This window comes from Centruroides sculpturatus, unplaced genomic scaffold, assembly GCF_000671375.1.
Source record: "Centruroides sculpturatus isolate CEXI.00-Female unplaced genomic scaffold, Cexi_2.0 scaffold675, whole genome shotgun sequence".
NCBI lineage: Eukaryota > Metazoa > Arthropoda > Arachnida > Scorpiones > Buthidae > Centruroides > Centruroides sculpturatus.
Window position 1 is genome coordinate 229,035 of NW_019384955.1, and position 15,478 is coordinate 244,512.

Here is a 15,478-nt window from a genome sequence, read left to right on the forward strand (position 1 = left end):
TTGCAAGCAGTGTGTGTAAAATCAACAGGACACCATAGATATCGTATGGGACAAATTTCTCAATCTTTAGAAAGGTATGTTAGTTTTATTTATTCAATTTTAATAAAAATTTAAAGTGCTGATTGTTAAAACTATATATTATAGAAAACATAGAATGTAATTATATTCTAAATTTCTCTCTATTCGTTTGTTATACTTACAGAAAATTTGATAGAGCAATAAAGATTTCTGTTTAGTGTTTAGTTTGAATTATATAATGAGATTTTGAAACTAGTATTTTATTATTTTTATATATTAAATTATAAACATAACCGTGTCAAGGTTAATTAATGAAATTATGAAATACATCAAAATTAATGGAGGAAAACGATTGAGAAATTCATAGTGTGTGTCAAATGTTATTATGAATTATTCAGTTGTTTTTCCTCTATTAATTTTGTTTTGGCTTTTTATTCTAATTATCTTATATTCTACTTTATCAAATATTTTATTTAATTGTAAATTTTATTGAGTGTAAGCTTGTTTTTTCTTCCAAGCAGGAATCAATAGAATAAACCTTTAAAAAATTTATAAGAAAAGGAAAAATAGAAATTTTTCTAAAACTTTTAAAATCATTGAAATGGTAAAATTTATATTTAGTGATATTGAATAAGATTTTCTGTATTATACAAAAAAATAGTATTCATACTATCCTTATTATTAAATTCAACTACTTAAAACTGGGTACATATTAATAAACACTGCACATATAACTAAAATCCAGCAAGAAGAAACCAGAAGAAAGCCAATGTTTTCATCCATGTTTAATGGGAATCATCAGAGCCTGACAATGTCCGTTAAATGAGGATAAAAACATTTGCTTTATTCTGGTTTCTTCTTGCTGGATTTTGGTTATATGTACAGTGTTTATCCTAATTGGGTTGCAGTTTGAAAAAATTGTAGACCTATAAATTCCTACTGTTGCCTGTCTGTACTGTACTTCCTTAATCTCAAGGATGGTGTTAGATAGATGAAATTTGAGACCAGATATGGAAAACTTAAGGGCAGGAAGCCGATTAACTATATACAAACTTCTTGTATAGACTGGATGTCACATGATTTCAATTAAAAAATTTTCCCTGGATTGGAGTTACATAGATGACCAGCATGACTCTGTTATTGTCAGGAAAAGTATGATGTGCAGGGGCAAGGGACTAATAATTTGAGATCCATATCATATATTTTAAATTAAATAAATCAAAAATATGATTAAAAATTGCAGTCTGGCATTGTGATGATGTCACAATAATTTTTGCTCGTTATTAGTATAACAAATTATTTAGCACCACTAATATCACTGTAGTAATTTAATTGATTTCATATAATAAAATTTTTTCAATTTTTAGTTTTAAATCATTAAGTACTGAAGAAAAGGCTAAAGTTTCTCAACTAAAAGAGAACATAAGAACAAGATATGAACGCTTGAAAGAAATGGAATCTGTATTACCAAGAAAAAATGGGTATTGTATAAAAAATTATATTTAACTTCTAGATGTATAAGTTAGTATTCATTTAGAAATTTCTTTTGAAAATGTGTGCATATTTATTGTTACCTAAAATCTTGTTGATATCTGAATTTAAAGAGTATTTTAAAATACAGATGCAAACTTCATTATTTAGCTTTTATGTAAGGTATTTTGATTTATTTATCACAGTAGTCATTATAGATATTAACTAAATTTTTAATATTTTTATCATCATTAATATTCACCTATGATGATAAATTTTCACCACATATTAGAAAAAATTTTAAATATTTAAATTTAGTAAGAGATGAACCTAATGCCTACCTCTAGGTGAAATTACTTAGTATTTAATTATTAATAGTAGCAGTAATATAGTCTGATTTAATTCATCAATCATTTGGCTTTAATATAATTATTGGGCTTAGGGATGTTTATACTTAAAAATTGTGAAATCCAGATTTTCTACTGATTTTTTTTCCTTAATGTCCCATTTTACCTAAAAACCAATTAAATTCCCCTAGAAAATACAAAGGAAACCACCTTGAAAGATGGAGAAATTTCCACCTCCCCTTTTTTTAAAGTAAACATTCGCCCATCTCGACAATATTCCCACACTACGAACTTAAAAGTTGATAGTTAACATATGATTTTGTCATCTTATTTGGGTTTAGGGGACAAGTTTGACCTCCCCACACACCTTTTAGTGTGCAGGGAGTCAAAGTTGTCCCCGCACACTCCTCACAACTAATTAGTCACCTGACAGTTTTCCCACCGCGAAACGATAAAAGTCACTTCCCTCCTCCGGGAAGCCGCTCATCAACAGTAGTAGTGCCAATAACCTAGGATTTTTCTATAACTTTGTGCCCTAATTCAATCCTCGACGATTTGATGGATTACCTGATTTTTGCCAGGATATCCAAATACATAAAGAGGTATGGAACCAACTTCTGTGAACTCTCTCTCGGTCCTTTGCATTTTAAGGATTCAGAAATTTTCTCTCGATACTAGTTATTGTATTGTATATAAAGAAAACTAATAAATCATTGTTTCCTTGTTAAATTGGTGTCCTCTTTTACTCGTTTATTGCCTGTCACCTTACTGACGGCACTCCTCCCTCTGACACTCGCCAGATCCGAAAAAATTTAGTCCCGTTCCCTTGGGATAAACTAAACTTTTAAGCCATCTCTGACAAATGGGCAAGTCCCTCCGACTTGAAAGCCGATTCACGGAGGTACGACATAGTCATACCTCTCGGTTCTCACACAATTATAAAACTAAATATATGAAATTTTACTTCTAAAAGATTAAATAAAAACAATACTATGAGAATTTACTTAAATATTAATGTATTGATATAAATATTCAGCACTTTTTGCTTATTTTTATGTTTACTCTTATAAACATAAGTATAAAATTATCAACCTTTTATTGGCTATTGGGAATTACTTCCCTATTACAAGGGGTTGTAGAAACATGTATCCATATTTATTTTTAATAAAACTATACATTTTCTTTAATTTTTTAGTTTGCATTTATTTCTCGCGTACATATGCACATATTCTTTAATTTAATTTGTTTTGTTATTATAAGTTTCTACTATTTTACAAAAATAATTATAAATATTATATAATTCTTTTTTACTCATATTATTAAATTTTTTTAACAATTCTATTAGCGAGTTGCAATTATAAGAGCTGTTTATATTATAATGTGCACGAATTTCCATAAGTATAAAATTATCATGTAAACCTAGATATGTAGTTAATTTTAATATTATTTTAATGTTGGAATAAATTATTAATGAATCTCGGATTATGAACACATTAAAAGTTATTAACATTACATGGAATTATTTTAAATTTTTCTATTAATTTTATGATTTATTATATATTTTTTATTTTAAAATATATATTTTTGTCATTAGACTCTACCTTAAAGTCATTCTTGGAAATGTAAGTGTTAATTTAATGAACAAAGATGATAGGTAAGTACTCATTTATATCATAATTAAATGTTTAAGAAATATTAAATAATGAATAAATATTACTTTGAATTTATAAAATTATTTCATAAAAACCCTGATTGATGATTATATTTAACAACAATTAATTATTTTTATCTGGTGGCTGTTTATTTTCTGTATTTAGTTCCTAATAGAATTAAAGTTGAATATTATTATACAATCAATATAGTGTATAGAAGAATGGAAAACATTTTTCATTGCTCTCATAAGCCTACTATCATGAGCCTTAAACATATTTCCATCTTAAGTAATTTACAATAAATCAATATACTTAATGGAGAAAAAGTTCATAAGGCTATAAGTGATAGATTTGAAGCTTAATATTCAGATTTTGTTTAGAAATATAGAATTTACTTTATGTAGAATGTATATAAAATCTGATGTTCTTAGAATTTTGGTCCAATCTTGGATCAAAACAGTATTGCATGGCTCTTTACTATAGGAAGATTGTCCATGCCTGGAATATAGTAAAAAATAATGTAATATGTTGAAAACAGCTTTTCTTTTCTTGTCTTATTTGAATATTTTAAGAAATATAAAGAATTTCAAAATATTAATTTATATAAAAGTGTACAAGTAAACTATTTTATTTTACAGATTGAAATATAAAGAAGAATATGAAAATTTCAAATGTATTGTAACAGTTATCATTCTTATCCTGTCATTTCTAGACATAATTGTGTCATATCGGTAAATAACTTTAATTTCATAGATTAAAAGACTGAAAATTTAAAGTTTTATTTTTATATACTTTATTTCAGAGTTCTAGATTCCATTCTCCACTTTTTACAGGTTTGGTATTATTGTACATTAACAATCAGAGAAAGCATTCTAGTTATCAATGGATCGCGGTAAGATATTCCATGTTAACATATTATAATACTTAAAAATAATATTTAATAATGTACTCATCAAAAAAATTCTAACTTTTTTAAAATTTTATTTTTAAATAGAATGAAAGGATGGTGGAGAATTAATCATTTCATTACCACTGTACAAGCTGGTGTTTTGATTGTATGGTATGTAATAACTAAAAAAATAATAGGATATAACTTCAAAAATGTTAATTTTTTTACAAATATTATAGGCCTGATGGATTAATGTATGATTTATTTAGAAAACAGTTTATGGTCTACACTTGTTATACAAGTATGTATATGTGATAAATGTATATTCAATTTTAAATATATGATTAATGTTATATATGTAAATATTATTAATTTAAAAATACTAATGTAATTTTTTTTAATCGATTAATAGGTATATTGCAATTTTTGCAATTTAGTTACCAGCAAGGATGTTTGTATCGCTTACGAGCTTTAGGTGAAAGGTATAATATGGATATAACAATTGGTAAATAAATTTTGTAAATTGTATTTAAAAATTTATAAGTTGTTTTTATTAAAACGTTTTACAAAATAAAAATTTAAAACCTTAATTTCAATGTTTCTTATTTCTATAGAAAAATAAGAAAATCTGTTTTTATACTGAATCACAAGTTGATAATATTCAGTTATGAAAATATACTAATGATAAAAATCATTCTTCATTATTCAACAGTAAATAAAATGTTTATATTTAGAGAATTAATGAACTTTTAATTTTTCAGAGGGTTTTCATTCCTGGATGTGGAAAGGACTTACTTTCCTATTGCCATTTTTATACTTTGGATATGTAAGTATAAGTTTATATTAATTTAATTATGAGAAGAGCTTTATGATAAATTTACATTTATAAATTTTAAAATTTGTATAGTTTTTTTTGTTACTAATGTATTATATAAGTAATTCATTTGTACATGTACATGATGCATGCATGCATACATATATAGAATATATAATAAAATGAAATTTTGTTTAATATAATTCTAATTCAAAGACTGTTATGAAAAACAAAAGCACTCAAGTTTTGGATGGTCAGAATTTAAATTGAATTATGAAAGCATATACAATGATTTCATTAAAATTTAGTCAGATTCTGAATCTGAACATAAGTTGAGAAATTTTTATGAATTACATGACTAGATAAAGATAGAAACAGATTTAGATAAAAGAAAAATATTTGTTAGTTGTTTTAAAATAATTGTCCATTCTGTTCTTTTGAATTTGTGATAAGTTACACATTATGAATATTTTTTCATTCTTTATGCAAGGTTATTTAGTTTTAAAAGTTGGAAAATTTTCTAAAAAGCAAAGACAATGATTGTATAATGATAGCAATAATAATAATTCATTCAATATGAATTCAAACTGTATACAGTAGAATACACTTATTATAATCAGAGATATTCTTATCAGTTATTTAATGTTATGTATATATGTTATGTATTTTATGTATGCTTTAATAATAATAAGCAGATTTAGACTTTGTTAGTAAAAGTAATGTTAATTTATAGGGATAGGAACCCCTAAGGGCACCTATTTTTTAGGACTCGGGGAAAAATCCCTGACTTTTCCCTATTGACAGCCCTCCTTAGAACAAGAATTTTATGTAATGATTATTTAAATAAATTTTACATTAATTATTTCAAAAAGTTTTTTAACTTATTAAATCAACCAACTTTTAGTTTTGAATCATTAATATTTGCTATTTTGACTGTAGATAATGCAAATTTTTGTTTTATAATTTGATAATTTACAATACATAAGTGCAAATTTTTTTTGCAATTTGGCATGTTTTTGTATTCTAATTGCATGATGACTGGTGAGAGATTTGGAACTCTTGTGCCCAAGTTCTTATGTCTTAATCTGAACAAGTGATCTGTACTATCACTTCTTAACTGCTATCCAGTCATGGCCAGATGGCCAAGCAGTCAAGGTGGCAGTCTACTACTCTGGGGACCTGGGTTTGAATCTGGACAGGTCGAATAATCCCCATAAATTTTTTGGGGGATGGTCCGTTTGGATATGTTGGGACTCATCCCTCACCACCTGGTTGCCCCATTGTGGGCCTGGCCAAATTCATAATGGGCTTGCAAAAAAGAGGCCCTCCTAATGCCCACAGGGCGGAAAGAGTTAGAAAAAAAACAAAAAACAAACCATTATCAGAATTCGGTTACATTGTGGTGAACTGTTTTTGATATAATTACTTTTCAGTTTTCTGTTTAAATTTTTATCTGAAGATGAATCATCTCCACCTCATAAATGTTCATATCAAATAAATAAAGTTTTCACTCTGTTAAAGTTTATTGTTTATCTTGTCAAGGAGTCAGAATATGTCTCAGTATTCATTCCAATTAATATATAAACACCATAATTTATAGCATTAATTATTTACTAACAAATAGTCTGAGATTTTTTTTCTATAAGATTCAGTATAACACAGAATATTTTGACTTTGTCTTATGACTAACAATCTACAGGCATCAAGTAACCATATTAGAAATTGTGAAAGTATTTTTTCCTTTCATCTTAGAACCAAACATTATCCCTCCTGCAGCTCTGGGGACAGGATTGAATCCCAGTCACTTGAAAAAACATATTAGGAATTTTTCAGGAATGGTCCTAATCTTGGGCTCCTTGTCTACCTAGCTGCTCCCATTGTGGGTTTGGCTAAACCTATGATGGTCTTGGAAAAAAGGTTCTCTTAGTGCCCACAAGGCAGAAAGAGACTTACTACTATAATACACTTCTTGTTAGTTGAAAATGTATTGATGAACTCTAAATGGCATCTTTATTTCTAGACTTATTACATTGTCATCAGACACAACACCATCTTCAATATATCAATTTATTTTTAATAGTATGCATTTTAGACTTAAGTCTCTCCTCAGCTTTTTTACAAATTTTCTGCAAAACTGTCATATTTACAACTCCAAATCATACAAAGGAATTTTGACATTTGGCAATAATTGTTTTTCAATTGAATACTTAGATAAAATTGTAAACGATTTAAGTCTAAAATGCATACTATTAAAAATAAATTGATATATTGAAGCTGGTCTTGTGTTTCATGATGGTGTAAATAAGTCTAGAAATAAAGATGCCCTTATAGAGCTCATCTATACAAAAAGAGACCTAATAAAAAATGGCAGCCTACAGCCTAAGTTGTATCAGTCATTTTCAAATTAGAAGTTACAAAATGCACATAATGGAGGGCCAAATATTGGTTTACATGAGTTGTTCCATGGCAACTCATGTTCATATCATAGCCAGTCATTTTAAAATTTTAAGAAATAGATTGTTTACCGTGAGCCCCAGTGGTGATATTCAGCGAGTTCGCACAGGTTCGGCCGAACCCATTGTTAAACACACGTAACATTTCTCAGTGGTTTTGTTTCTTTTAAAAAATATATTAAAATATACGTATTATACTCTGTAACACTACTAAACTAGAGCCTTATACCCTGTTTGCCTAGTGCAACCTTCATCGACCGTTTCAATCTTGACTAAAATGAGGTTCAATCATGATCGACTCGAGAGAGTTCTTGAAACTAGATCCAGTCATAAGAGAGATCCCATAATACCACGCGCGCGAGAAAATACAAGATGGCTGCGGAACACGTGTCAGGCTATCAACAGCAAAATAAGAAAGATATTGTATTTCGAGAGACGATGACATCTGTATATTATTATAATAATACCTAACGATAAAATAAATGATTTAGAAAAGTTTTTCTTGTTTAACTGCTTTCCCTATGACTTTTTCTGATTAAAAAAAGCCAATTTTTATGTTTATAAAATATTTTGAATGAAAAATATTAAAATATGTACAAAATAAACCATTTTGAACACACTTTTTTATTATTTATCAAAAAAAAATATCGTTCTGGCATAAACAATGTTAAATTTTAACTGACTTAATTTTGCAAACACATTTTTTTTTATTTATATGGATATCTTAAGGTCAGTTTTTGCACTAATGTTGCTAATGCACCATTTGAGCAAAAAAAAATTAAGGAAAAATTTTCTGTTAACAAACCCTTTGTTAATTAAATATTTCGAATATCATCACTGGTGAGCCCAATGTCTATCTCTGTGGCTGTACAGTACCATGGCAGCTTATGATGTGAATTAGTATAAGACTTTAAGGATTGTCTACTGTATTAAAGTTTATATTTTGTTTAACTTTTTTTCTCAAGTGAAATATAACATATATTAAAATAAGAAAAGCCACTGAACAAACAGTCCATTGGGAAGGGAATTTTCTGGTGGGCCAGTCCACCAATGTTTTGACCAAGAAAAGTATAATAGTACTTTTTTACATATCATATTTCCTTGATTTTTATTCCACTGCCTTTTGTAAAATAAAAAGTTGAAGAGAGCAGATTACAATAAGCAGCAGAAATCAAGCTGCAATGATAAAAGCCATTAAAGGCATGATAAAAATTAGATTTCAGGACTGTTTTGAAAAAGTGATATAGATGCTGGAAGAAGTATATAGATGCAGAAGTTGCTTATTGAACACATTGAAAATAGTATGATAAAAGAATTTTGTATACATATGTGAATACTCCATTAATCAGAACTCAAACAATTAGCATAAAAATTTGAAGAAATAATACTTTAAGTAAAAATTAAAATAAAATCAATTTTTATCAGAAATGTAAGTTTATACTTTTGTGCTGTGCTGTGAAAAGCCCACACTTCACATGCCAGATGTTTGTCTCTCACTCTTGCCAATTTACCATGTGTTGACATGCTGGTTGGTTGGGATCTTTTATTAGTTGTTTTTATAATAAATCTATATTACATTGAGTTTGTCTTTATTGTCTTAATTTGTTTTTAATTACTATATTTCAATATTAATATCAAGTGAATACAGAATTTATAATAAGTTATGTTATAATATAGGGTATAGAATTAGTAGGCTTTTTTTTACTAGTAGCTCTCAAACAACTAAGCATCTACTTTTTACTAGTAGCTCTATCATCTACTAATCCCCATGGATGCTGGTTAATTGAGAGTCTACTATACATACATACGTTCAATCATTCTCATCAAGTTGTTTAATGTCTGAAGTAAGAAGACATTCCTATCTTATTATGTAGATTATGACATTATAAATTTTTAAAAATGTATGTAATAATAAAATTTTTTGTAAATTTGTTAAAAGATAATGTACTAACTAATTGGAAACTTATTCAATAATGGCTTTATTATTAGCTATACATATATTATATGTATAGCTATATAGTAACATATGCAAATCAGATATATTTGATTTGCATTTTGGGGAGAAAAAGTGGTTTTGAGAATTTATCAGGGCTGTGGAGTCGGTAGATTTTTACATGACTCCAACTCTGATTTTTCCTTGCCATTCAACTCCAACTCTGACCAGAGGTGGACTTGTTAACAAAGTAAACCTGAAAATTCTGATGTCATCACGTGACCTCAGAATATAAGCTTCAATAAATATAGTTCTAATAAAGATAGAACATAGAAACTTTTTAATTCCAAAGCTAAAATACTCCTCTAAGTAATGACATAGTCAATATATAAATATGTATTTGATAATTTTTACTTATCCAGCTGTTATATGTAACAGGAAAAGTGTAGCGATCAGTCAAAATATCCCAACCCCAAATTTTTGCATTTTTTGACTCAGGACACCTCAAAATGTCAAGATATGCAAAAGATTCAGGTATTTTTTTCTGTATGTACGAATGTTAGACTGTATGGAAGTCACGATTTTGAATCAGAGTCAGATGGTTTAATACAGGCATTATTAAGCTTCAAAATGGTTGAACTAAATCGGTTGGTACACATTCTAACACCCATGCATATAGAAAAAACCCCGAATGCTTTTGAACTTCTCTACATTTTAAGGCTTCCCAAGTCCAAAAGAGTAAAAATCTGGGAAAGTAATAATGATGACGATTCTGATTATTTTTTAAAAATACAAAATAAAACGATTTTAAAAAACTAATTAAACATTAAAAATCAACACATCTACTGAATATATAAATTCACATTTATTGACTTGTTTGATGATGGCAATGGTATTTGGTAAGCATGTATGAATAAAAATAGTAAATACATTCGTACACAAACAAATTAGTTTAATAAAAATGTTGTACTGTACATAATATACGAGTATATTTGGTAATATATAAGTATAAAGATACATTAAACTAAGTCAAGAATGAAAAATATAACATTTAGACTGGTAAAGAAAAAGGTTTCTTATTTTGCCATGTTAGTTAATTTATTATTTTTCATCTCTGTTATATACTCAATTACTCCTTACAGAAAAAATCACTTCTATTAAGTCAACATTCACTGAAGCTCTTAAATCATATTTAATAATTTTAAGAGTGGAAAATAAATGCTCTACTGAAACTTGGTTGGTGGCAATGCTGTGACAATCAATGCTACATCTTGCATAATGTCTGGATAGTGCATTATTGTCGATTTAACATCCAAACTTGAAAAGTGGTTAATGTGATTTATTTTTTTCAGTGCATAGTAAATATCATAAAATTTTGTAAAATTTCCTTTTCTGTCTGTACTGTCTTACCTGACTGGCTTTGTAGATAGCTGTGGTAACCACGTGCATTAACCGGAAGGAGGAGCTGATTCTTTCTCTGGCCTGGCAATCCCTGTTGGATGCCAACCTGCAACTACCTCCTCCAGTGCACGACCACACATGTCAGAAAGGACTCACTTCATCGGAATAACACCTGATTCCAACAAATAGAATACATTCTATCCAGGAAATTCCAATTGACCTGAAAAAGAGCAAAGAGATTGTTCAAAAATGTTCATCAACAGCGGTATACAATATATATACATCACGCACCGGTTACAGGTTCTGGATACTGTAGCATAGATATATATTTATATGTTCTAAGTTAACATTTTATTAACAAATTAACAAATATGGTTTTCAAAAATAAGCTGCACAAAAATAAAAACAAATTATTTTAAAATTTATAAAATTAAAGTTATAAAATACAGTAAGACCCTGCTTAATGCGGGGGATGTGTTCCTAGATGGCAAAGCGCTAAGCAAAACAGCGTTAAACGAGACCATTTTAATATAGAGTAAATAGGGATAGGGAAACACGCGACTGAAAATTTAAAAAAATTTACTTTAATTTTAAGTTATTTTTATATTAATTTGTATAATAATATATGTTAAATAACACATAGACAAATGCACATTGAAATGAATAATAATATATTAATTAGTTCATTTTTTGTGACGAAGGTACTGACTTTTCTGAAGAAAAAATTTTTTTTTTTTGCAATAAAATCGTGAAGTTTCATTTGTGCTTTTTTCTCTCCATAAGCAAATGTGAGTAGCAGAAGATCGCATTCAAAATGCCTCGTTTTGCTTTTGCACTCCTTTCAAAATCTAGATCATTTGCTACAATTTGGACAACGATTTCGATTATCATTACCAAACTTTTACTAATCTGTAGCAAGTTCTTTGGGTTCTTCGTTTTCAGAATCTGTTTTCCAGTTCTACATGAATTTCTTGTTTTGCCAGTTCTTGAAATCATCATTGGTAAGGCTCTTACCAGAAACCTGCAGTAACTCCCCAATATCCTGCTCGTATACTTCTCACGTATCGATTAAGTTGACAATTTTGTCAGCCTAATGATACAGCGATAGGCTCTTCTCAATTAGAATTCTTGGATATCTTCATAACTTCTTCCACACTCCATTCATGCATTTATCAGTTAATTCTTGCCAAGCCAAGTTGCTATTTCTTATGGCATCCATGATGTTATATTTTTTCCAAAATTGCACAAAACAAACATGGATTTAAGGGAACTACAGCACTACGATGAATTGCCACCTTTTGCTGATTGATTTGTGTTTGGGAATAATCATATTATATACGAATCAATGAAATGCCACATTATTTTGAATCAGAGTAAATTTTGAGCATTTTTTTGGGTGTCAAGCAGACTGTGTTATATTGAATCAGCATTAAGTGGGGTCTTACTGTAATGTAGTTTTCAAATGTGAGTTGGAAGAGAGAAAATATTTGTGAACATTTATGGTTTTGTGTGTGATATAACATTAGATACTTGAACTCTTAGTCTACTTTTTTATTATTACTTTGTATGATTTTTCCTGATGTTCTGCTTACATAATAAATTAATTGCCATAAAAAAATTTAAGAAAATTTTAAGTAAATGGTTTTTATGTTAAGACCTTGATATAATTTGAGCAAATTCTAATGACCTTTTTAATCATATAATTTACAGTCATTTTACATTTTATAAAGTTGATGTTTAAAGCAAATACTTAAATTGAAGTCTTTTTAAATTACAATTTATTTTTTAGAGTATTTTTCATAAACAATAAGTCATTTGAATGTTGTATGCAATTTTGGCTGATGTGTTTTATCAAAAATGGATAAAGACAATTTCTTAGACAGCTAAATAATTGCATCTGCAATTTTCTCAAGCAATCATTAATCTTCCACATTTTAATAATCAAATATCATCTTCAATATTAACTTACAAATCAAAAAGAATTACCATGTATGAGAAATTTTTTAAAGTTTGTTTTTGTAGTATTTAGAAATCTGTTTGGATACAAAAGTGAATGTAGTTTACTGTAATTAGAAAAAAATTATATTTAGAAAAATATATGTTATAAATTTACACTTATAATAAATTTATCTTTAATATAGATATTCCAATTGTATAATGCTTACACATTATATAAATTGAGTGATCATCCTCGATGCATTGAATGGCAGGTTAGTGAAATTTATTGTAATTATAATGTATTTACTTATATTTAGTATGAGATGTTGACAATGAATAATAAAAAAATTTTTATGTTAGCCAAATATTAATAGAATTAATTGCTCATTGTGGTACAAAAAATTATTTCTTTTACCACTATAATTATCAAACATATAGAATTTTTATTATGCTAAAATATGGATAAAAGCATGTTATTCTGTAACACAATAGAAATAATACTTAATTAAAAATTACATCTGTTAAAAGATTTAATTGTAAAATAGTCAATGCAAAAAATTTATTTGAAAATAATCTTTAAAATTTTCTATATTTTTATCTCATATATGAATAAATAGAGTACTAAACAAACAAATCGTTATTTTAAAACTAGATTATGTTATGTTTATCTGCAAAATTTATTTTAGGTACTTTGGTCGGCAGCTATATTTTTTGTTCTTTTTCTTGGAAACACCTTAACAACTTCTAGAGTAATCCACCAAAAAATAAAAGAAAAATTATCAGATATTAAACAGAAGATACCTTAAGGTGATAAAAGAATTTCCACATCATGGGCCAAAGATGACAGTTTTGTCAACGCTTTGAATTAAACTAAAAGTTACCAAATGTGTTCCCTACCCGAAACTGTAAATTTAGTTTCTGCCAGATTTGTATACAAAATATTAAAGTGTCGGTCATATTGCATAACTTTATTAACATGATGAAATTGTACAATGTCAAAAATCCTTGTTGTAAAATTGTAAATTTTCTGAAAAATTTATATTTCTAAGAATGTGATAAAAAGATATTTCATGCAAAATATATTTAGTGTATTTGTATGAAGGTTATAAGACAGACAACCGATTGTGAGATAATTTTACTGTGTTAAAAGTATTAATAAAACGGATAAATATAAAAATGTACAGATAAAATTTTATTTGAATGAATTAATAAGAACATTCATATTACACACCAATAAAATTTTAGCATTATTAATATAACTATCCAAATGTAAATTGTTTGTAGTTAAGTCAATCTTAGAGATTATCATCTATGTTCATATTTGTAATAGAAAATAAAAGAAAAAGAATGTTCTGATGTTATTTTGAATAAAGGAAAGATTTATGTATAGTCTTTTATTTTTTAAAATAGTAATTTGAAATAATATAAAGGATTTTGTGTCATACCAGATAACGAAGACACAATTAGGAGACAAGTAAAACAATTCATATTAAAAAAAATTATTTGTGGCTCTATTTCTATGTCAAATATTTCTTATGTAAATTCTGATTTTGTTCAACAACTCATTTAATTAAATAACTACCGGTTGATTTTTTTAATTATTCAGATAAGACTCATTTCTAAAGCAAACAATGTTGATAGTTTCTTATACATACCACATTCTTTTCTGTGTGTGCTTATACTTTTTCGAAATATTCCTGAGTTATATCGACCCGCTGGATTCATTTCCGAATTCCCATTGACTAGGATTTTCATTTTGGGAGGATAGAGGTGGATTATAAACATTGTTTTAGTGGGGTGGGTGTTATCTGTACTTTTTTCACTAAAAGTAAAGGAATAGTAAAATAGAAAAAAGTAAAAAATAAAGAATATTTTATATTTTTATGTACGTTTCTTTACAAAGCTATATTTAATTATAATTTTCTTTAAAAGTATGTTCATACAATTGAATATTTTGTACCAGGTATGTACCGGTACATCCACCATACATTTTATTTCACCAAGTAAGTTTTTATTATTTTATTTTTAATTGTAGCCTTTATATCTTGGCTAGCGATTCGGAATGTGATTGTGATATTAAAAATGCATTTAGAGAAGTCTACGATTTTTACTTGCTTATCGAATAAACGATACGAATGGATCCTAGACCATCACTGACGCGCAATTGACTGATTGCCCCTGGATGTCGGCTTCTTACAGAAACACAGCTTCCCTATCATCAAATGTCACGGCACGCCACTGGCATCTCGTTATAGTAAGGAACATGCGGCCTTTTCTGGCTTCTAATGCAGTTTGTTTTTTGATGTTTAATAAAATACAAATATGGTTTAAAAACAAGATTATAGGCACTTATTTCTCTTCAATTTTCAAATAAATTAATTAAAATTTATTTTAATTTATTAGTTTTCTGTTGTATTTTCAACAAAGGTATCTGTTTAAATACATTTACACTGGTGTGCAAAACATACGGCAAAAAAAGAAACAATCGTTGCTTAACTAGGAAACAAAATTCAGAATACAGAGAGAGTATTTTGTACTTAATACTAATGCAAAAATGAATAGA

At 27.7% G+C, this 15,478-nt stretch overlaps 1 protein-coding gene across 1 annotated transcript; it reads left to right on the top strand.

The window, feature by feature from the left end:
* LOC111632361 (transmembrane protein 120A-like) lies at positions 1-14,298 on the top strand. Its single transcript, XM_023376775.1, has 11 exons — positions 1-74; positions 1,386-1,499; positions 3,430-3,489; positions 4,126-4,218; positions 4,290-4,379; positions 4,482-4,547; positions 4,616-4,677; positions 4,789-4,881; positions 5,138-5,202; positions 13,119-13,187; positions 13,602-14,298. Exons 1-11 carry the CDS (start codon positions 46-48, stop codon positions 13,719-13,721), a joined length of 861 nt encoding a protein of 286 aa, XP_023232543.1. The 5' UTR covers positions 1-45; the 3' UTR covers positions 13,722-14,298.
* The last annotated feature ends 1,180 nt before the right edge of the window (positions 14,299-15,478 follow it).

Coding starts and splice junctions, on each gene's coding strand:
- LOC111632361 (XM_023376775.1), top strand. CDS start 46: ATGGGACAAATTTCTCAATCTTTAGAAAG. Junction 4,219..4,289: donor GACATAATTGTGTCATATCG/GTAAATAACTTT, acceptor ACTTTATTTCAG/AGTTCTAGATTCCATTCTCC. Junction 4,678..4,788: donor GGTCTACACTTGTTATACAA/GTATGTATATGT, acceptor ATCGATTAATAG/GTATATTGCAATTTTTGCAA.